Source organism: Rutidosis leptorrhynchoides, chromosome 2, assembly GCF_046630445.1.
Source record: "Rutidosis leptorrhynchoides isolate AG116_Rl617_1_P2 chromosome 2, CSIRO_AGI_Rlap_v1, whole genome shotgun sequence".
NCBI classification, from domain to species: Eukaryota; Viridiplantae; Streptophyta; class Magnoliopsida; order Asterales; family Asteraceae; genus Rutidosis; species Rutidosis leptorrhynchoides.
The window spans coordinates 529198824-529221018 of record NC_092334.1 but is presented as its reverse complement, the minus strand read 5'-3'; the positions used below and the strand labels follow the sequence as shown (position 1 = coordinate 529221018).

At 35.1% G+C, this 22195-nt stretch overlaps 1 protein-coding gene across 1 annotated transcript in view; it reads right to left on the bottom strand.

Moving 5' to 3' along the window:
• LOC139889599 (polycomb group protein EMBRYONIC FLOWER 2-like) overlaps positions 1–22195 on the bottom strand; it is a 51090-nt gene that overhangs the window by 17256 nt on the left and 11639 nt on the right. The window contains exons 6-12 of the mRNA XM_071872542.1: positions 21019–21100; positions 20690–20831; positions 20298–20353; positions 19942–20053; positions 19701–19860; positions 19551–19610; positions 18693–18814 (exon numbers count right to left, since the gene is read on the bottom strand). Of these exons, the coding sequence (XP_071728643.1) occupies positions 18693–18814; positions 19551–19610; positions 19701–19860; positions 19942–20053; positions 20298–20353; positions 20690–20831; positions 21019–21053 (687 nt within the window). The 5' untranslated portion in view covers positions 21054–21100. The remainder of the gene's footprint in view (positions 1–18692; positions 18815–19550; positions 19611–19700; positions 19861–19941; positions 20054–20297; positions 20354–20689; positions 20832–21018; positions 21101–22195) is intronic.

Genomic DNA, 22195 nt, shown 5'->3' with positions numbered 1-22195 from the left:
CATAATATGGATTCCTCGAACTCTTCGAGCTCCAATGGCAGCGTAACCGGAATGAACCAACCAATCAGCCATCATCTATTTTGGATGAATTGGGGATGGGTTCGTAGTAAACTTAATTAATGGAGACAAGAAGAAGGTGATCCCTTCCACCAACGGAATTCACCTCTTGGTGAAGAACCTGAAGCACTTACTGGCGAACCCGTTCGGAACACTATTTTCACCCTCATTTCCAGGATATCCAGTCATGAATATATAATATCTAAAATTTTAGATCTTATTCATCCACTTGTCCGAACCGCCAATCATCCCGGAATAATAGAAGAAGTCAACGAGCTTCGCGCTCGAGTAGTGGCTCTGGAGAATATGGTGCGAAACCTACGAACACCAGCAGCAGCACCAGCAGCATAACCAGTACCACCAGTACCATCGACATCACCACCAACATCACCACCAACATCACCAGCTTCACCAATGACAACATCCGCATTCCACGCCTCAACATCACACTCAGTACCTCAAACATCAACATCATACGCCCCATAGATACCAAGGAATATTAGTAATAATGAGTTAAGATGTATTGACTCATTCTTCCTGAAGAATTACATATGTATACTTTATATATATGGATTGGAACAATAATAAATCTTTTCGTACTAAGCTATTATGTGTGAATCTTAACTAGTATGTACTACATGGTTAATTCATATCACAATATGCTATGATGTACATCTTTTGTTAATAACTTAACAATCGTTAATCATTGCTCCAATACAATAAACTCCATTTCGTAATAAACCAAGTGTATTACTCAAATACATGATTGATTGTATACTTTAATTTTCGATGTACTCGAAACTTTCTAGAAAATATCATTAGTGCCTTATGAATTTCACAAGAATTCCAAGAGCACCAACATCATATACCGAAGTATATCAATAACAATGAACGATGAAGTATTAATTCATAACTTCATTAGCGAAATATTTCACGACAATTATGAAATCTCTAAGGTTTTGAAGATTATTTATTCTCGTTTCAACAGCAAATCAAATGAGTTTAATATTATATTAGCTCATTAAAACCATGATTACATCTGAAGAATACATAAATGAACGTATATCTTCTCTTTTGTACAAACTGTTAATTGTAAAAAATATTTTAACGGGTAGGTAAAACCCGAGAGATATTCATATCTCATATAAAAATGTTACATTGTACATTCTTCCATTCTGATTCAGCAGTTGTTAACTATACTACTTACATTCACATGATATATGTATATGTTCACCAAAGAAAAACCATTTTCATACAAATTCAGTTACATACTCTGATTTTGACATATCGGAACTTAAGTAAAGCTTTAGCAAGTGTTATCTTCCTAAAGATCACTACATTCATGAATTATATGATGAATTATCAAATCAAACCACCGAACTTACCATTCCTTACTTTTGAAAATCATAACATTTCTTCGTCAACCGTTAGATCCATTGATGGATGCATCTTACGCTTAAACACTTCAAATTCAAAATTCTTGAAAACATCCTTTGAATCTTGACGATCGCAATCAGCGTTTAATCATCTAAAAATGAAATTTCTTGAAACCATTTCGGATTGATAACCGATGATTCAAATATGGATGCATTAAATGTAGAGGAAACAGAAAAATTGTAGATGGTCTTAAGGGCCAACAGTTTGATAATAAAGAATGGTACGTTGGAAAAGCTCAAAAGAAAATTTGGAACTGAAAAACGGATTGAGCTAACCATTGAGGAGACCAAGGACAAACACAAGGGCCAAACCCTATATTCAAAGAATCCAGGTAATTTTGGATCCGATGAAATCTTTAGAGAATATCTTGCTCCGAAGTCATGTTAAAAGCTTGCGGAAAGTTTTTCTTCATCAACTTTCGAACTTAGAAATTCCAAAATATCATCATAAATATCCTCTATATTTCGAAAGATATCTTCATAACGATTCATGTCCGCAATTAAGTATCTCTTTGCGATATCTTTATAAAGAAAAATGTTTTAGTTTCTATATTCTGTAAAATTCGAGTTTAAATTATAAATGCTTTGAAGAAGTGTTGGGAATTGAAGCATGAGTTAGTATAATATAATGACGTCAGGCCAACGTGATTATATTACAGTAAGTCATGCTAAGTTTTTAATGGAAGATGATGATTCATAGATTTTATAATCATCATTTTCCATGTTACACGACTCTTACATTCTATTTAACCTCTAAACATATCAAGAAAATATTTTTCTTGATGATTCGGTCTTTTCCGGATATTCTGGTAATATGACAAATCAAATCGTGCTATTACCTTTCCTTTCTACTTTATATATTATGATCATTCGAAACTTCATACCTATGAATTCTGGACCATTACTCGCTTGACTTGAAGTCGGGAAGAAGAAACAAAAGCATAAAGCTCCGACATATAAGGGAAAATATAAAGCCCGATAACGACTCCGAAATTACAAACCGTGTTTATCAATGCGTATAGCAATATAAAGACACGGGATAATTAAAAACACTATAACCCCAAGAGCATAGTAGAAGTAAACAGATTCCTCTGGCGGTAAAAGAAAAAGAAGAATGACTGCATAGATGGTCAATATAATAACCAGGATCAGAACTGGATTAAGCATTTTCTTAATCTTTTGGAAGTTTGAATTGAGAAAGAAAGTATAGAAGTGGTGAAGATAATGAAACGAAAGAAGCTAATTTATAGCAAAATTCCAAACACATCAATCGAGGCAAATCACCGCATTTAATCAAACAAATCTCAAAATTTCGTAAATACCGGAGAATCAAATCTTATAGATTACGAAGATTTCCTTTAATTCCTTGAATTCCGGAAATCAATCGTGACTACGTCAAAAGTTAAGGCGAACATTTAATTTTCTCATTTCACTCTTTTATGATAGTTTCATTTATACTCTTCCTATAAACGAATCGTTTTATCCATATTATTCAATAGTGATAAAACTTTATTATTCAACTTATATTCATCATTAAAATATTCTTGTTGTAAACAATGAAGATCTCTATCAAATTTCATGACTGTGATTTTCACGAACTCCTCTTTGTTTGTCTGCCCTAATATTGTGGCATAAAATGCTCAAGGTTTTAAATGAGCTCAATACTATTCATAACACATTTCATGTATCCAATTTACTGAAATGATTGGTATAACATCATCATTTTGAATGATCTTCGCATTAATGATAAAATGCACTTCGTTGAATAACCTATAGAAATCATGGAAGGAGAGGTCAAACAAACGCGTAAAAGCAATATACCTATCGTTAAAGTCCGTTGGAATTCGCGTAGAGGCCCCGAATATACCTGGGAACGCAAAGACCATATGAAACGGAAATATCCCCATCTCTTCTCAACTGCTGATGCAAACGAGGAAACTACCTAAAAACTTCGGGACGAAGTTTTCAATAACGGGGAGGTACTATAACGACCCTCATTTTTCCATTCTATATTTTTCCAATATTAAAAGCCCAAACAATATAATTAAAACTTAATGATTAAACTTTAATCAACAATTGTTAAGTGTTAAGAGTTAGAAAACATATTAATTAACTTTGTACAAAAATTGACAAGTTAATAAAAGATGAAAATAATAAACTTTTAGTCGACACTCACTGCTAATTAAAATTTATGCATTTATGTAATATTATAACTAATAACCTATAAATAATAAATAAAAAGTGACATTTATATAAATAATAAAACAATTGGGAACTAAATATATACAAGTCATGAATTAGTAAAAAGAAAATAATACTTATCATGTAGTAAATGTAAAAATAATAATAATAATAATAATAATAATAATAATAGTAATAATAATGAGACTAAAAAAATCTTACATCCTTATGTTGACTAAAAATAAAGTGTAAACTAGTACATCCTTATGTTGACTAATTATAAACTAGTACCACCTATTGTTGACTACAAATTATAAAACAAAATAAAATCATTAATTAGAACATCCTTATGTTGACTAACACTCTAATACTTGCACTATATAAACACTCCTAGACTCCTAGTTTCTCATTCACAAATCACACCAAAATCCTCTCTCAAAAACAATCTCTCCCTCTCCCTCTCTTGTGGTATTCGGATCTTCAAGCTTGTTCTTCGTGTTCTTCAAGAATCTTCAAGGAGTTCTTCAAGATTTTCAAGGCTTTGATCTTCCATCTTCATCGTGTTCATCTTTTCTTTGTTAATTATCTTGAATCTTCAAAGGTATAACATAAACCCTAAACTATTTACATAAACTTTAATCTTTGTTAATTCATATTCATATTATAAACTTGTTATTCATAAGTATATACATAAACACACCTAGATTTATATATACATATATACATGTAAAAAATATATTTTTATATATATATACATATATATACGAATTATATATACATATACATATTAAAACCTTAAACCCTAATACTACTTATACTAGTACTTAACATGTATACACTATTACTATTACTAGCACCTATAACCTACTACTTATATTGTAGCACAAAAACATTTTGGGATATGTATTAGAGATGTATAGATCTTCGAACTTTCTTGACGAATAGTTTCTACGAGATTCTAGGCAGAGGGTTTGGATTTCCGATTTAAAGGGTCCTATGGCTCAAGCCCCTAGATCTAAATTAGCCATGCGAAGGGAAAGGGGTGATTGGAAGCTTATCTAATACAGCAAGTATCCTAAAATGGAAAACACTCATAAAAGTAGAAACTCTCTAGTCATAGAAACTTAGTAAAATAAGAAACTTTCTAAAAATGAAAACTTTATAGAAATAGTAACTTACTAGGAATAGAAACTTAGTAAAACAAACTATACTTAAACACATACTTAAACTTAAACATGGGCAAAACACTTAACTACTCTTAAATGTCAATAGGTTGACTTTCCTGCTCACTCGTTCAACTATTTATTTCGAGGAATAACTCTCTCTCTACTTACTAAGGTGAATTCATAGCCCCACTCTTTATTGCTAGCAAACTTATTTAATTTATTTGGGGTGAGACACATGCTGCTTTTACTATTTACAATTTAGACACAAGTACCAACTGCTAAAACTATGCTATACCCGGCTATGTCCGACTAAGTCCCTACAGTGATATTTTTAAGTGCTGCGGCATGCTTATTTATTGGGGGTAGGCCTATCGGGAGTAACGTCCCCGATACATTTGACCGCGATGTCTTTGTATTACTTAATAATGATTTAAACATGGTGATAAGGTACTGCCAACTTATCATCGGGGCAACAAAACGAACGTTTAGTCTAAATATCACGCACTGGCATAACTTTTTGATCCTGCGGGAGATCAACGTTACAAACTAAATCTTGTGGTCTAAAACAATGATAACTACTTTTGTTAAACCTATGAATTTCACTCAACCTTTTTGGTTGACACTTTAGCATGTTTTGTCTCAGGTGCTGTTTGATTCAAGCTTTCTTATCTACTACTTATGTGATGCTACTTGGACTTAGGATCAAGAGATATCGCATTTATTACCTCTGCATATGAACAATTACTTTTTCGTTATTTCCATTATTGTAACGACATTTCATTTTCCGCTGCGTACTTAATAAAGTTAAATTTTCTCATTTAGTATTGTTCTCGTATTATAATATGTTGGTTTATTTGATATTAGTAACGTTTCTTCCAGACCCTATTGGGAGGACGTTACATTCGTTTTCTCTTCCCGACTTTAAGTCAAGCGAATAATGGTCCAGAATTCGTAGGTATGAATTTCGGAATGAACATAATTAATATTCTAAGAAAGAAACGGTAATGGCACAATCTGACTTGTCAAATTACCAGAATACCTCGAAAAAGACCGAATCATCAAGAAAAATATTTTCTTGATATGTTTAGAGGTTAAATAGAATGAAAGAGTTATGTAACATGGTTCATGATGAGGGTGGGATCTGTGAACCTTTATCACGTTTCATTAGAAACTCAGCATGACTTACTGTAATATAATCACGTTGATCAAGTGTCATTATATTATACTAACTCATGCTTCAATTCCCAACACTACTTCAAAAACATCCATTTTTCAAAATTTTCAGAAATTAGAAACTAAAATAGTTTCTTTTATGATGTAACACAGATAGCGTGAAGAGATAAATAATTTCGGATGATAATAGTTATGAAGATATCTTCAGAAATATCGAAGATATTTATAATGAAAGATATGATAATATTTTAGAACTTCTAATATCGAAGGATGATGAAGAAGATTTGTTCGTAACAGATTTTGAGTCAGGAGCAAGGTATTCGTTAATGACTTCAGCAGATACTGAATCATTTGTATTCTTTGAAGGCAGGTTTAGTCTTTGTGATTTGTCCACAGCCTCCTTCATGGTCTGCTCAATCCGTTTTCCAGTTCCAAACCTTCTCTTTTTCTCAGCTTTACCACCATACTATTCTTTATCATCAAACTTTTGACTGTTAAGGTCGTTTACAGTTTTTGCTGCTTCATCAGCATTTTTCCAAAATTCGAAGAACTAGTTTCGCAGTTTGGGTGTTTTTCAGAAACTTCACCTTCGAAGTAAATAAGTCTAGGAGATAGACATTATATGTATATATATAACTGTTGGCGTAGAATTGCTGCGAAATTCGAAATACTGATTGCTAATTCCCGGTAGTTGGTATGGCAATTACTGTTACAAGATGTGGATGAGTACATGATAGGGTTTCAATGAACAATTATAATGGTTTTTCGGAGAGACTTTAAGTCACAGATTAATGAATTTGCTGGTACATTTACTGTTAATGTGGTGGAACATGAAAGGTTCTCCAGTAACAAAAAAAAACGTATATGCCAAATTACAAGTCTGAAAGGTCGTCGTTGACTGGTTGAACGGTTGATAATAATGGATACTTTGAAAAAAAATTGCAAGGTTATTTTCGGTAAAAACAATGCTAATGGATCTTGCACAGATTTGAAGTCAAAGTATAGCTTTGAAAGATGTAGAGATCTAAGAATGATGTCACCGGTTCAGAGTTATGACTTGGATTCTGATCCGTCAATATCAGAATATGTAATTGAATTTGTATGAAAATGATTGTATATCGTTGTGAGTATTGTTAATAATTTTTGAATCAAAGCTGAAGAATGTACAGTGTAACATATTAATTGCAAACTTAAATATTTCCCGGGTATTACCTACCCGTTAAAAAAAAATTCACAATTAATACTTTGTACAAAGAATTTTCGTTACAGTCTTTATGAAAATATTTGTATGTATATTTTCTTCAGATGTAATACAGATTTAATGAGTTAATATCATATTAAGCTCATTTGATTTTTGACTTGAATTAGAAATGAATAATCTCCAAAACATTAGAGATTACCTAATCTTCGCGGAGTATTTCACTAATGAAATCAATTCTTCATTATTTATTCTTATTGATATTCCTCGGTGAAGGATGTTGATCATATACATAGCATTGTATATGTATATTTTATTTGCTAAAAGCCGAAGGCAGAACTACGCGAATTATAAGGCAAAGCTGCGCAATATTCGCTGAAAATGAGTACCGCGGTTATGTTTTTGCATTAATACAAGACCGCGGTTTAATCCGCTGAGTTTCCGTGGATATTTATGTAACTCGCAGACCGCGGATATTTCGAATCCTATAAATAGAGAGCTTGGCCTCTCATTTATAGGTTGTTGATTCTCTGCCATTTTGCCTAAGCCTTTGTAATTTCCACTTGTGATCTTGCCCAAGGGATTTTTACATTGCGAAAAGGTGAAATAAGCTAATTAACAATCAAGACCGGGTCGGGGTGGTTGATCACTTGATAGTTAAACTGAAAGACGATCATCGGGGCCCAAAACAATCATCAAACATCCCATCCTCCGTTACAATCTTATTGCACTCAATCCGTGATTAAGTAACATCATTAATTATGGATTGATCAATTAACGCCATCCGTGGGACACGTTTTACAAATTAAACTGAAATTTTTTTGTTTTACGCCGTTAAGCAATTAATTCGACGGTTTAATTTCAATCGTGTTTTTGTTGTGATGATTTGCAGGTGCTTTTGGAATAAGCAATCAGTTAATCTGCTAGTCAATCACGATGACAAATGCAAAGCAAACTGGCATTTCTGCGAATGCTGATGCACTGCCTGGTGATTCGCAGAACGTTATAATATTTCCATTGCAAACAAATGCTAATATAACCGCGGGAAAATTTGTTCAAGAGCCGATCGTTAAAACATCTGCTGAAAACAATGTTAGTGACTCCCAGCCAGAAGCTGCTGCTGAGAAAATGACTGCGCGAAGAAATTTGCTGCAAAATCGCAGTGAAATAACCGCTGATGGGAAACGACCAAAAGCTTTGGCTGGAAAATCTAGTTTGCGAACTGACAAAATTGTCAGCACTGCAATTGAGCAAGCTAAGCGAGATGCTAAGCGTAATTGCGAATCTCGCATACCGCGCACTTACTTATGGCCATTAAACGATTCAGGATCACAAGTTGATCGTCTCGTTATCGAGCATAATGATAGCGATAGTGATAACGCAGAAGATCGCATTCATTTAAATTCTGCGTATAAATCAAAAAAGGTAAAAACGCCAAGAGAAGAGTGCGAATTTTCTGATGATTCGGACAGCGTGGAAGAGTTTGTTAAAAATCCACAAATTAAGCGAAAGCGACCACCAACACCTTTACCTCGCTATGGGGAAGAGGGTGACATATCTGACGCTGCTCGCAGAGAAAATGCCCAGAACTTTTTGGCGAATGCTTTCAGAAGCATTGCGCCAAAGTCAATGCAACATAAGTTTGATCAGCCAAACTTTTTGCAAGACATGTTTACCAAGTTTTGTGCGGAGAATGCAGATACTCGCACAAAAAAGGCAACAGAAATCACTACTGCGGCAGACAAGTTTGCCCAGCATATTTCTGACTATCCAATTGTTTCTCCGCCGATCGTGCTGGCAACTCTGGGAGTCTATTCGGATCTAACTGATCCTTTGGATTTTCTACAACGCTTTGAAGGTGTAGTAAGTACTTATAACTGGGATGAACCAGTCACCTGTAGAGTATTCCCCATGGCCTTGCAAGGGTCAGCAAGGGAATGGTTTCATAGTTTGCAATCTCGCAGTATCGTTGGCTTTGTAGACTTGCTCGAAAATTTTTTGCTACAGTTTCAAAATCTGTTACCGCAGAAAAAGACGCACATAGAATGTCACGATATTAAGCAAGGCAGCAAAGAGACTTTGAACGCATTACTTACGCGGTACATCTATGAATGTCAAAAGATTCCAGGCCTGCATGAAGATCAAAAAATCTCTGGATTTTTGCATGCTATTAACCCACAGCGACATCCTACTCTTGTGCGGAGATTGCGAAGAGATGTCCCGCTGACTTTTGCAAAAGTACAACAGGAAACATATGAATATCTCTGTGGTGGAGAGGATAGTAGTATAACCCCCGCGTGTGGATGGGGTAGAGATAAAAGTTGGCGAGATGACAATGACTCTTTTCGCGATGGTAACAATGATAATTACCGCGGATCAGGTTTTCCGCGAAGAAATGGCGGCGGTGGATACCCGCGCAATGACAGGTTTCAAGGCCAAAATGACAACCATGGATATGGCCGCCGTGATCGCTATTCTACGCGAAAGTGGAGCAATGAATCATTCAACATCATTCAGATGCTAACAAAAACGCCCAAGGAAATTTTGTTGCAAGAAAGAGTTGCTAAGTCTTTTCCTGATCCGCAGCCTTTGGGAGAAAATAGCAGGCGCGATAGATCAAAATTTTGTGTTTTCCATGATGATTACGGTCATGATACCAATCGTTGCAGAGATTTAGCGGAATTTATTGCAGAAGCGTACGAGCAAGGCAAGCTGGACCATTTAATCGCACAACACACCACGAATGCGGTTATAATGCCTACAGAAGCCAATACCTCGAATGCGTCAGGCGCGGTTGAGCGAAAGGCTCCCGCAGTAAAAAAATCTGGGAGTAAAAATGGTGAGCAAAAAAGAAAATCAGCGTGGAATTCAGGTGATCAACGTGGTAGAAGTGCAGGGTGAAACGTCAGTAATGCAAATTTCAGAACAGATTGTCAGTTGGAAATGTCCTTCTATAGCGTTTCCTCCTGCTAGTTTGACCGCTGATGTTGATAAACCTGTAGTGGTTTCATGTCGCGTTGCAAATACTGGAATAATAATAATGAAGGTTCATGTGGACACTGGTAGCAGTGTCGACGTCATGTATGAACAATGCTTTAGCAAGTTGCCTGCGAGCATTCAAGCTTTGATGAAACCCACTGCGGTTTCACTTGCCGGGTTCTCAGGAGAGTCATCCTGGCCTGTTGGACTGTTGGAGTTACAAATGAAATTAGTTGATGACAGCGATGAGTCGCTAAGGCGCCAAGCTTTATTGAATCGGTACATAATGCGAAATCAATCGCGATTCAATATGATACTTGGGCGCACAGCTTTGCGCATGTTTGACGCTATACCATCTACCATACATGGTATGTTAAAATTTTCTGCCAACAAGGGCATTGGCACGCTGATTTCTGCGGAAGTTTAGCCATTCCGCGGTACGATTATGGCAAATACAAATTTGAGTATTGAAGGACGTTCAGTTAATCCTGAGTAGTACGAAAATTTAAAAAGTTGTAATAAGATGCTAAGGCAAAATTCATAAATGCATGATATTAATATGCGAATTTGATAGTTGTGAATATTTTGAATACGAAATAGTAATGAATAAAGCAGAGTTAATTTCAGTGTTAAGTGATTGTTTCTTTACAAAGCGAAAACACTGCGTGTGGCCACGCGTAGTGCTTATTTCGCAGAATGCAATTACTTGTCTTTTACAACACTAAGTTAATGATTGTTCTGCGGATATTTTAAATAAGGTGGCATAATTTTTGTAAAGCATAGCCTGCTTAAATGCTATGAAAATGCAAAACTGCATTGCGAAATAGTTTGCTAAAAATCAAGTGATGAAATAAGCCCACTTGTGTTAATTTGAAAATAATTGCGAAAGGATAACACTTCCTAAGTATTTGATCTTGCCAATACTTAGATGCTTCGCAATGCTAAATTTGCCTAAGGATCGTTATGGCGGACTTAGAAGATTCATAACGTATAATTATATACGCATACAGATTGTTTCGCAAAAGTACACATTTATTATGTGTACAATAATAAAAGTTGGAAATTGCAAAGGACAAGTCCGTGTTATGAATATTGATAATAAAGCGCTATATAAATAAAAGAAGTTACAACTATAAACTGCGAAAAAAGTGATTAATATTAAGCGCGTACGCAACGCGAATTCTTACAACAAACGCAATTTGTAATTGCGAGAATACATTCAAAAGCAAATTAGTTAAGGCAAAACTAAAGTTCTAATGATTTAATATCTGCAAATGAAACGCCTTCTCGCTGACTGAGCTCTTCAAGAGCAGGTATGCTAATCTTCTCAATCTCCTTCTTCGCTCTCTCCAATATTTCGCGAGCATCATCGGTGGCGCATATTTCTTTCGCCATATCAGAAGGAAGAGGTTGCGAAAGATCGCCAAGTTTGCATAATAAATCATGCCACTCGCATCGAGTGGCGAGCTTTGCTGCTTGAGCATATGTTTGAAATTTTTCAGTGACTGGCTCGGAGTCCATCACTTTATCCGCAAATGTCGGGAGATATTTGACTAGCTGTGCGAACTCGTGTTCTGCGACTTCTGCCCTTCTTTTAAGCCTGGCGTTCTCTTCCAACACCTTTTCAAGATGCGATTCAGCCTTTCGCGCCCTTCTCTCTTGTGCGTTGGCAGCCTTCACTGCTTTCTCATACTCGTCTGACATCTCTGTAAAACGCTCCATGTTGTCGACTGTCAGACAAATTGCATTGTAGCAATTATGCAGTCGTTGTCTGGCAGCCTCGGGATAAGACAATTTGCAATATTGCTCTCTTGTTTCTGCAGGAACAAATTTATAAAGCCTTTGGTATAGTTTAAAGGCCCGATCTGCTGCGGCAGTTTCTTCCGCATTGGCTTCTCCTTCCTCTTCCTGGTTGGACGCTTCTGCGTCAGATGGAAGTGATAGATCTTCATTCCCGGGTTCATTAAGAACATCTGTAGGGATTATCCCTCTGATGTTGTAAAGTGGTGTAGCTTCAGCGGATGACCCTGGAAGAATAGCTATAAACAGATAAGCAAATATAGCATTTTTATGCTAAAGAAAACAATGCGTAATTAAATAAATACTGCGAAATAGCATTTCCTTACTTGTTTCTTGTTCAGAATGAGTGCGCAGACGTTTCTTGCGTGGAGTAGGGGTAGTTTCCGCAACCTTACGCTTACCGCGGTCCTCGCCTCCAGCGATGTAGCATGTATTGATGATCGGTTCATCAATAAGAATAATGTCGCCGTCGCCATTCTTTAGACGACAGGCAGGGCTAATCCTGCTTATATCAGCGGACCTCATGACAACGTCAAGTGCAACCGCTGAAAAAATAAAAGCGCATAGTGTTATGTAAAGCAAAAATATTGCGAAAAATGTAAGTACGTTAATACACTGCGATAAATTTAAGCGGCATACCATTTTTTGATTGATCAACCAAAAGCGCATCATGGTCGCTCCACGGCCATTGAATCGACACTCTGCCAATGTACAGAGGTACATTCGAGTAAGGTCGCAGAAATATGCCCGCGTTCTTTAGTGTCTTGAGAGTGTCATTCTCAAGATCATCGAGTACAGGCCTCTCATTGAGGTCGGGATTAAGCTCTGTACACCACATTTTTGGTATGTTGCTATTCACATACGCGGTATCGTTAATATAAAAGAAGGAACTGCGCCAATTTCCAATTGAATCTTTTGGTGAAGTCATTACGCCAAGTTTACTGCGGAAAGAAAACCACCCCACATCATACAGCACCAGGCTATTGCACATACGAAAATCGTTCAACAGTAGTGGTTGGTTGGTGGCATTGCAGAACATCTCGAACAGCACAATCTTGTTAATCGCGTTGGGATGCAACTGTACCATAGCGATATTATAGTATTCGCAAACGCTGCGAAAAAAGCGGGTAAGTGGAAATCGAAGGTTACCTTGAGAAATGGCAGCCTCGTAAACAGAAATCATCCCTTTAGGGGGAGTATCAGCTCGCTGTTCTACCGCAGGCGCGGTAGGAACAAATTGGGCAAGTGGCGGATACCATTCTTGCAGGGTTTGAAGTTTTGCCTCCGTCATATAAGAAACATAGCCTCCGGGAGTATGCATCGAAGAAGATGACGCCATTTGTAAAAAGGAAGATAAATTGGATGACAAAATTGAAGAAATTAAAGGTTGGAATTGTTAATTGCATGGTACGATTGTGATTCGACGAATTTGATTGCAGATGAAATTGAAAGAGAAAGAGTAAAGTTTTTATGCGGATTATTGTGTTATTTATAATCAGGATTAGGGCGAGCAAGTTGAAAGGATAATCATTGCATTTAAACGGCTAAAATTACCGCAACGTGTAAACGGTAATTTTGTAGCCGTCACAGCGTATTGATTTGACAGAGTGGCGAAAAGTTACCGTTGTAATTACGCGTTTGGCTTAATAAAAGCAACGGTAATAAATGGACGGTAAAAATTATAAAATATTGATTGTGGGATATTTTAGATATGCACTTCTTTATTTTAAGAGTTTATCATGATACATTTGCTTCGCGAAAATGTATCATACTAAACTGGGGGGACTTGATCATATACATAGCATTGTATATGTATATTTTATTTGCTAAAAGCCGAAGGCAGAACTACGCGAATTATAAGGCAAAGCTGTGCAATATTCGCTGAAAATGAGTACCGCGGTTATGTTTTCGCATTAATACAAGACCGCGGTTTAATCCGCTGAGTTTCTGCGGATATTTATGTAACTCGCAGACCGCGGATATTTCGAATCCTATAAATAGAGAGTTTGGCCTCTCATTTATAGGTTGTTGATTCTCTGCCATTTTGCCTAAGCCTTTGTAATTTCCACTTGTGATCTTGCCCAAGGGATTTTTACATTGCGAAAAGGTGAATTAAGCTAATTAACAATCAAGACCGGGTCGGGGTGGTTGATCACTTGATAGTTAAAGTGAAAGACGATCATCGGGGCCCAAAACAATCATCAAACATCCCATCCTCCATTACAATCTTATTGCACTCAATCCGTGATTAAGTAACATCATTAATTATGGATTGATCAGATGTTGATGCTCGTGGAATTTTTGCGAACCTTACAAGGCACAGATGATGTTTTCTAGAAAGTTTCGAGTACATCGAAAATGAAAAATGTAAAATCAATTATGTAATTGAATAATACACTTGGTTTATTAGGAAATGGAATTCATTGAGTTGAAACAGAGATAGTAGTTAACGATTGTTAAGTCATTAACGAAGGATGTATAGCATATTAGTAACATGAACTAACCGAGTAGTACCTACCAGTTATGATTCACATGTAATAGCTTAGTACGAAAAGATTTATTTTGTTTTCAAATTTCACATATATATATATATATATATATATATATATATATATATATATATATATATAATATACATATAATTTCTTCAGGGAAAATGAGTTAATACTTCATAACTCGTTGATATAATATACGCGTTGTTGATTTGTGATGATGTTGGTGATTATGAAATTGGCGGAACTTGTAGTGCTACAGGTTTTTCCGGTGTTGGTGATACTGACGATATTGTTGATGCTGCTGGTAAAACAAGTCTAGCTTGTAAATCGTGCACCATTCTGGTCAGGGTTTCTACTCTTTCTTCTATCATTTCGGTCCACTCATCTAATTTACGGTTACGGCTGGAATAGATTATCTCTAAGACTTTAGAGATTACATAATTGCCGCAGAATATTTCTCCAATGAAGTTATGAATCAATACTTCATCGGTTATTGTTGTTGGTACTCCTTGGTATCTATGGTGCGTATGACATTGATGTTCGAGGTACATGTTGTGATGTTGAGGCTTGCGGTGCGGATGTTGTTGGTGGTGGTAATGGTACTGTTGGTGTTGTTGTCGGTGGTACTGTTGATGCCGGTGATTCTGCTGGTGCTTGTAACCTTTGCACCATATTCTTCAAAGCCACTACCCGAGCGTGAAGCTCGTTGACTTCTTCTACTACACCAGGATGATTGGCGGTTCGGACGAGCGGTTGAATAAGATCCAGAATTTGAGAGAGTATATGATCATGACTAGATATTCTGGAGATGAGAGAGAAAATGGTATTACGAACAGGTTCGCCGGTAAGTGCTTCAGGTTCTTCGCCAAGAGGGCAATGTGGTGGATGGAAGGGATCGCCTTCTTCTTGTCTCCAATAATTAAGTATGCTACGAACCCATCCCCAATTCATCCAGAATAGATGATGGCTAATTGGTTGATCCATTCCGGTTACACTGTCTTCGGAATTCAGGTGAATATCCATATCGGAATAGCTGTCAGAGTTTAAGGAATTTGAACTAGATACGGGATCCATCATGTATAATTAGGGAGATGATTTTTGATATGAATTAGATTATATAATTTAGTTTGGTATTCTTCAATACATAATTTACATATGTATATATAATACCAAATTCCATAAATCACAGAGAAATTTTCGGAAGATGTCAGGAAAAGTTTACAGTAACAGATACGCTAAGATATGAATTTTGTCTATACACTATTCATGCAATCAATGCAGTAAAACGTGTCTAGACTAGGAATGATAAGCAGATAATTTTCGATAAAAAATGATAAGCAAAACTTTTGACATGCAGACACGGTCGAAGTCCAGACTTACTAATGCATCCTAACAACTATCAGTTAGACACACTCATGCAAGACCTGGTTCGCTAGGACCAACGCTCTGATACCAACTATGACGATCGCTCCAAATCCATATGGACGAACACGTCATTCATCGATTTCATTGCGAGGTATTTGACCTCTATATGATACGTTTTATAAACATTGCATTCTTTTGAAAAGGCACACCATAAATGAATATTTAAATCAGAGGTTTTCGACATCTGATGATTTCTACATATAGACAATCACCATATATAATGGTTTACAATAATACATCCGTTGACAATGCAGTCAAAATAGGTACATGGTGATGGTTTTGTGAATGCAACGTTTCCTTGAAAAATATGCCATGTAAGACTCCATGCACATAGCTTGTCTATCATATAAGCAAACAGCGGAAGACTTCTAGGGAACCTGAGAATAAACATGCTAACAAGTGTCAACACAAAGGTTGGTGAGTTCATAGTTTTAGTGTTTCGCATAAACTGTATATAAAAGTGGATCACAAGATTTCAGTTGTTTCATCCAAAAACGTTTATCAATAGATTCTACGTAACAGAGCACCCTGGTAACTAAACTTTAACGTTTTAATAAGTACCCCTGTTTAACATGCAACCAACATGTACAATACACGCAATCCAACGTGTACTAACCTCAAATAGCATACGTCTGTTTTATAGTTCAGGTTAGATTTTTCTATACCTGGAACAGACGGGGATGTCAAGCCCTATGGATCCATATACACCTATTCGCGCCCATCGGTTCTTATAACCGACAGTTACTAGTTACCAAAGCTAAGGGATTTTCGGTTCAACTCGGTGTAGAATTTAGTATGTACTTGTATCCATTGCGTTTAAAATAAAGTGCATGTATTCTCAGCCCAAAAATATATATTGCAAAAGCAATTAAAAAGGGAGCAAATGAAACTCACCTTAGCAGCAGATAAGGTCATTCACCAAAAAGTGACCGAAACTCGGAATGCAAAATAACCGTAGATCTCAACCTAGAGAACATATGTTGGTCAATAAATGTCTATCAAGCTAGGTCTGGTCATAGTGTATCACAATCCTAATGCTCGAGATTGACATACAAAAGTTATCTAAAGTCGTTTCAAAAAGTCAATTTTGACAATAGTTAAACAAAACGAGACATACCTTATATAAGGAGTTATTTACTCGGTTGGTAATATTCAAAAATCCATTTTATCAATTTCGTAAACAAGTTGTTTAAATCTTAATTGTAGATTCAAAAGCAATTTCAATTAACGTTAATCATAATTCAGTTGATCATATCTTTTAATCCGTTCATCGAAACTATTCGATATTCGTTCATCGAAACTATTCGATATCTAAATGAAAAGTCATTGATTTTTCGCCAGCTTTCCAAAAACATGCATATCATATACCTTTTACCAGTAATATATGTATTTAATTTGTGATTCATCATAAACTGTTTAACGACGAAATTTAGCATACAAGCATGTATAAATATATATACTCGAGCACTAGACATGGATACACAATTAATATATAAAAGATAAAATATGAGTGCTTACGTATCAATATTGAGATTCAATATTGTAGGAAAGTACGTAGACGCAACGGAGATGATAAACACTAGGTTTGATTTACAAATATACCCCCGAACATTACCCATAACCTCCTTGGCAATAACCCATAATTTTCTTAGCTCTATCCCGCTTGAAACCATTTTGAAAGTGACACACTCATAACCTCATCGTAGTATTTTATGTATAATACTACTAATAAAAATAATAAGATTAATGATAATAATATTAATCTTTACAACAACAACAACAGCAGCAGCAGCAGCAGCAGCAGCAGCAGCAGCAGCAGCAGCAGCAACAACAACAACAACAACAACAACAACAACAATAATAATAAACGAAGTATAGATAAATATATGTGTGTAATTGAACTGAAATCGTGCAATTTATAGAACCTTTTCTGAAAAAGCACCCCATGCGATCGCATGGGATTTGTGCTTCAAGGCCATGCGATCGCATGGCCCTCTGATCCAGCTCACAAACTTTTGTTTTCTTGTTTGTCGACATATTTATTTATTAATATATAATATATATAATTTATATTAATTAATTATATATTATATTATATTCTCGTGCATAATTGACTTGTAATTTTCGTTCCGATGACTCGTACGTTGTCACCCGACTTATGTCCCGGTTCCGGTTTCTCGAACGCATTTTCGTACGTTTAGAAAACTCGCAATTTACGTTTTGTGACTCGTACCTTTATCAAAATATAGTCTTAAATTATCAATAAACTATATCATTCAAAGTGTATCTTAAACTTTCGAGTGTTTTGGTCATTTACTTCTATAAATCATTGTCTCGCTATTTGTTAATATATATATAATAACAAATCGTTTTATGACCAAGTTAATATATATTCAACATTCATAAACACGTTTTAAATATACGTCGCAAGTTATTCATATAATTAATATTTCAACTTATCATATATATTCAAATAAATATTTAAACCAATAAGTTTAATGTACGGTATCAAACAATTAATACATTGTTACTTTTTCAAGTTATAGTATATATATATGTATCTATATACATATAATTGTTCGAGAATCGTCAAGAACCGAAAGGTATTTGAATATATGAAAGTAGTTCAAAAATTTTGAGATTTAGTTTTACAGACTTTGCTTATCGTGTCGGAAATGTTAATCATACAAAGATTAAGTTTAAATTTGGTCAGAAATTTCCGGGTCATCACACTTAACCAGATTATCTTGTTTGTCATTTTTCTACTGAACATCAAGCTTACCTTCATATAGCACGAACACATGTCAACAGTTGACGTCGTTTCTGCTACAACAACATCATTTTTCTCCACATGAAATAAATCCATTGGGATCTTCCCCATTAAGCAGTATCCTCCGATATTTGCTGTCAGCATGTACAAATGAGAAGTCGGATACAATTGTACAAAAGATCTAATAACTGTGAATAAAGAAAAGCAAAAAAAAAAAAAAAAAAAATTCTAAAAAGCAGAGCAGATGTTTTACACGATACGCTAAAGTGGAAATCCATTTATATATGTGGTGAGTGAACTAAAGTGTATTTAACAATATACATAAGTTGCATATCATATAAAATCCAAGCAAAAAAATCATCTCAGCAGCACCAGCACCAGCACATGTGGAAGTTTATATTGTTACTACATTTAAATTATATGGAATGCCTACAATAGCATAGACGTTAATGCTTGTATGCGAGGTAATACTTATGCAGATAATGATATAGACATATAACTGAAGATGACTAAAAAATCTTGGTATGAAAAAATACAAAAATAAATAAATAAATAAAAACAGACAAGAGGGAACTAGGGCTTAAACGGACAAATACCACTCGTCAAGACCAGGGGTGGACCTAGTATTGCTCCAGTGGTAGCACGAGACACTACTGAAATACTCAATGCAGTGGAAATTTTTTTAGGGTTTTAACTAGTGACACCAGTGTATAGTGTAGATTTTTTTTAGTGACACTACTAAGATAAACCATCTAGCAGAAAAAATTTTGGGATTTTAACCAATGACTATCATTCGTAGATCTGCCACTCTCAGGGCATAGAAATCTGAAATCAATTCAAATATAACTGTTAACCGAAATCACATCTTACATGAATCAGAAAATATGTGGTCCCCACTTGGATCAGTTCCTAGAGGGTTGGTGGTATCAGCTGTCAAGTAGATAGAAAGTTAGTACCAACAGAATCAAAAAGAATACATGCATCCTCTGGATATGACCTAACATGGAGACAACGTCATACCGCAGCTCACTAACAGCATGACAAGAGAACCAGACTTGACCTCTTCTGATAATTTGCTAATTTCTGGGAGAACAAATTTGGCTCGAGCAGAACTCGAAATCTCAGCTCCACTAAAAGCAGTCAGCTCACAAGCATTATTAAAGCGGTAAACAGCTGAATGCTGAACCACAACACAAAAGTTAACATATGAGAAAAAACTATCAAAAGAATCCATCATAAATAAGTATAATCATAACACTACCTCTGCGTTTTCAGTAGAAAGTGGCCTCGCCAAAAATACGTAAAATGGAAAGAGGCTTTGGCTATCCATTTCATCGTCGATAGCTCCAGATATGGAAACTGATAAATGAATCCTGAAATGAACAGAGGCAAAAAATTTAATAAAATATTCAAGTCAGCTTTACAATCAGCAAATTTTTTTAACCAAAATAGTTTCCGTAGGCTAAATTTATTTAGGTAGATCGACGTATATAACAATTAAGGCTTTTAAAAATCACTGTCATAGGTAACCAACCCTAGTTATAAACATGCATCGGTTGAAGGTCAAACGATATTTTAAAAAACTAATTAACAGACTTTCGGTTCTAGAATTCTTGCCTTCTTTTGTTCTTCGCTTGTAATTTATAATGCAAGCATCTCTGTAGAAATAGTGGCTGCAGTATGATAAACCGTCAGTAAGAAACAAGGCGTAAAAGTAGTAAAACAATTTCAATATACTAGATTCTTCCCACGTGTAACTGATATCGTAAATTTTAAACTCATGGATTAAGTATGTTTTACTCCACAACATATAGAAGGTATATCAATTAATATGTGCAGCTGAAATACATGTGACTGATATAAAAGCCAACACCGCTAGTAGATTATCTTATCCATTGTTAACCATGACGCAATTTCCAATCTGTACCGCCCACTCAAGCAATCATACTATAGAAGATAATAAACAAATACGGAGTATTAAAAACAAAATGTGAGGTTAAGTGAGTCACATTTTCAGTTGTACGGGTCATAATAATGTTGTATAAATCTACAGGCTTTAAGTAAACTTCAAAGCTTTCTTCAGCTGCCACTTCTTCTTCCGGAGACAGCTGTACATCATGTCCTCGACGACGCATCTGATCTCTAGAGAGACTACAAATGAAAACAGAATTCATGTTCCATGACACACACACACACACACACACACACATACATATATATATATATATATATATATATATATATATATATATATATATATATATAACATACATACATACATACATACATACATACATATATTCCTAGACTATCTAGATGGTGCTCAAATAAATCATACATGGTTATTCGAGCAGCTAAAGATATGCGGGGCATTCTTTTTTCAGAATTGCAATGAAAGTCGATTTCCGTACCCTGTACACCTGCATGAAAAACAAACCTAGTAATCAATCAATTCTAAATCTAATGATTTAGTTAATTCATATCTACACACACAAATATACATACAAACAATCAAAAAAATTATTTGAAACAACCAGTAGAATAAATATTAGATATAAACATATATATAATATAAATTAATCAATCTACAATTCGGTGAATCAAGAAGTAAATTGTAGCAGAGACAACACGATTTAAACATCTACACAATCTAAAATCAATTTAAGAGTAATAACAATGACTGAACTTCGAACCTGAAAGCGCTGAGATAAACTTATAGAATTGAAAGGAATGTGCATTTAGATAAAATTACCTTTGGATGTGAGGAGCCCTAATTATGTTGATAGTGAGAAATAAGGAGGAGAGTGTACGAAGAGCGGCAAAATGTGTCAAAAGAATTTATATAGGATGACGGGTGACTACGACTTTAGACTCTGAGTTGTCCAGTTGGCACCGAATTCAAAATAAATATATAATTGTTGTACTTTTTGCCTATTTCCAATGAAACGTTCTTATTTTTAGAACGTACTTTTTGCATATTTCCGGTACAACGTTCTTCTTTTTGTAACTACTTATATATTCCTCTTTCCCTTTCTATTCTATTTTAAATTGTCTCATATTAATATTTCATTTTTATAAATAGATAAAAACTAGTTTTTCAACCCTCGCTTCGTGCCGTGGTTTCGTTTCCAATGTATTTTATTATGTTTATTTTGCAAAATTATTTCGTGGCTAACGATGATGTCGTTGAAGCGCAACTCGAGTCGAACAAAAAGGTATAACCCGTCAAAGATTTAAATGTTATCTTAAATTAACAATATATGTGTATTTCCGCGTTTCGCTATGAAGTTGCTGACTTTTTTAAATTTAACGCAATTAACTCATTAGCTTATATTAACACTCCGTATGATTTAAGAATAGAATATTTACTGACTAATATAAAAAAAATTACTAAATAATTTTTTAAAAAAATAATAAGACCCATATGTATATGTTGTTAATAGATGAAAATAGTTACGGAGCCCGTGAGGAAAAAATCAACGTGTATGAAAGGTGGACTCAAATATTTAGCGTTT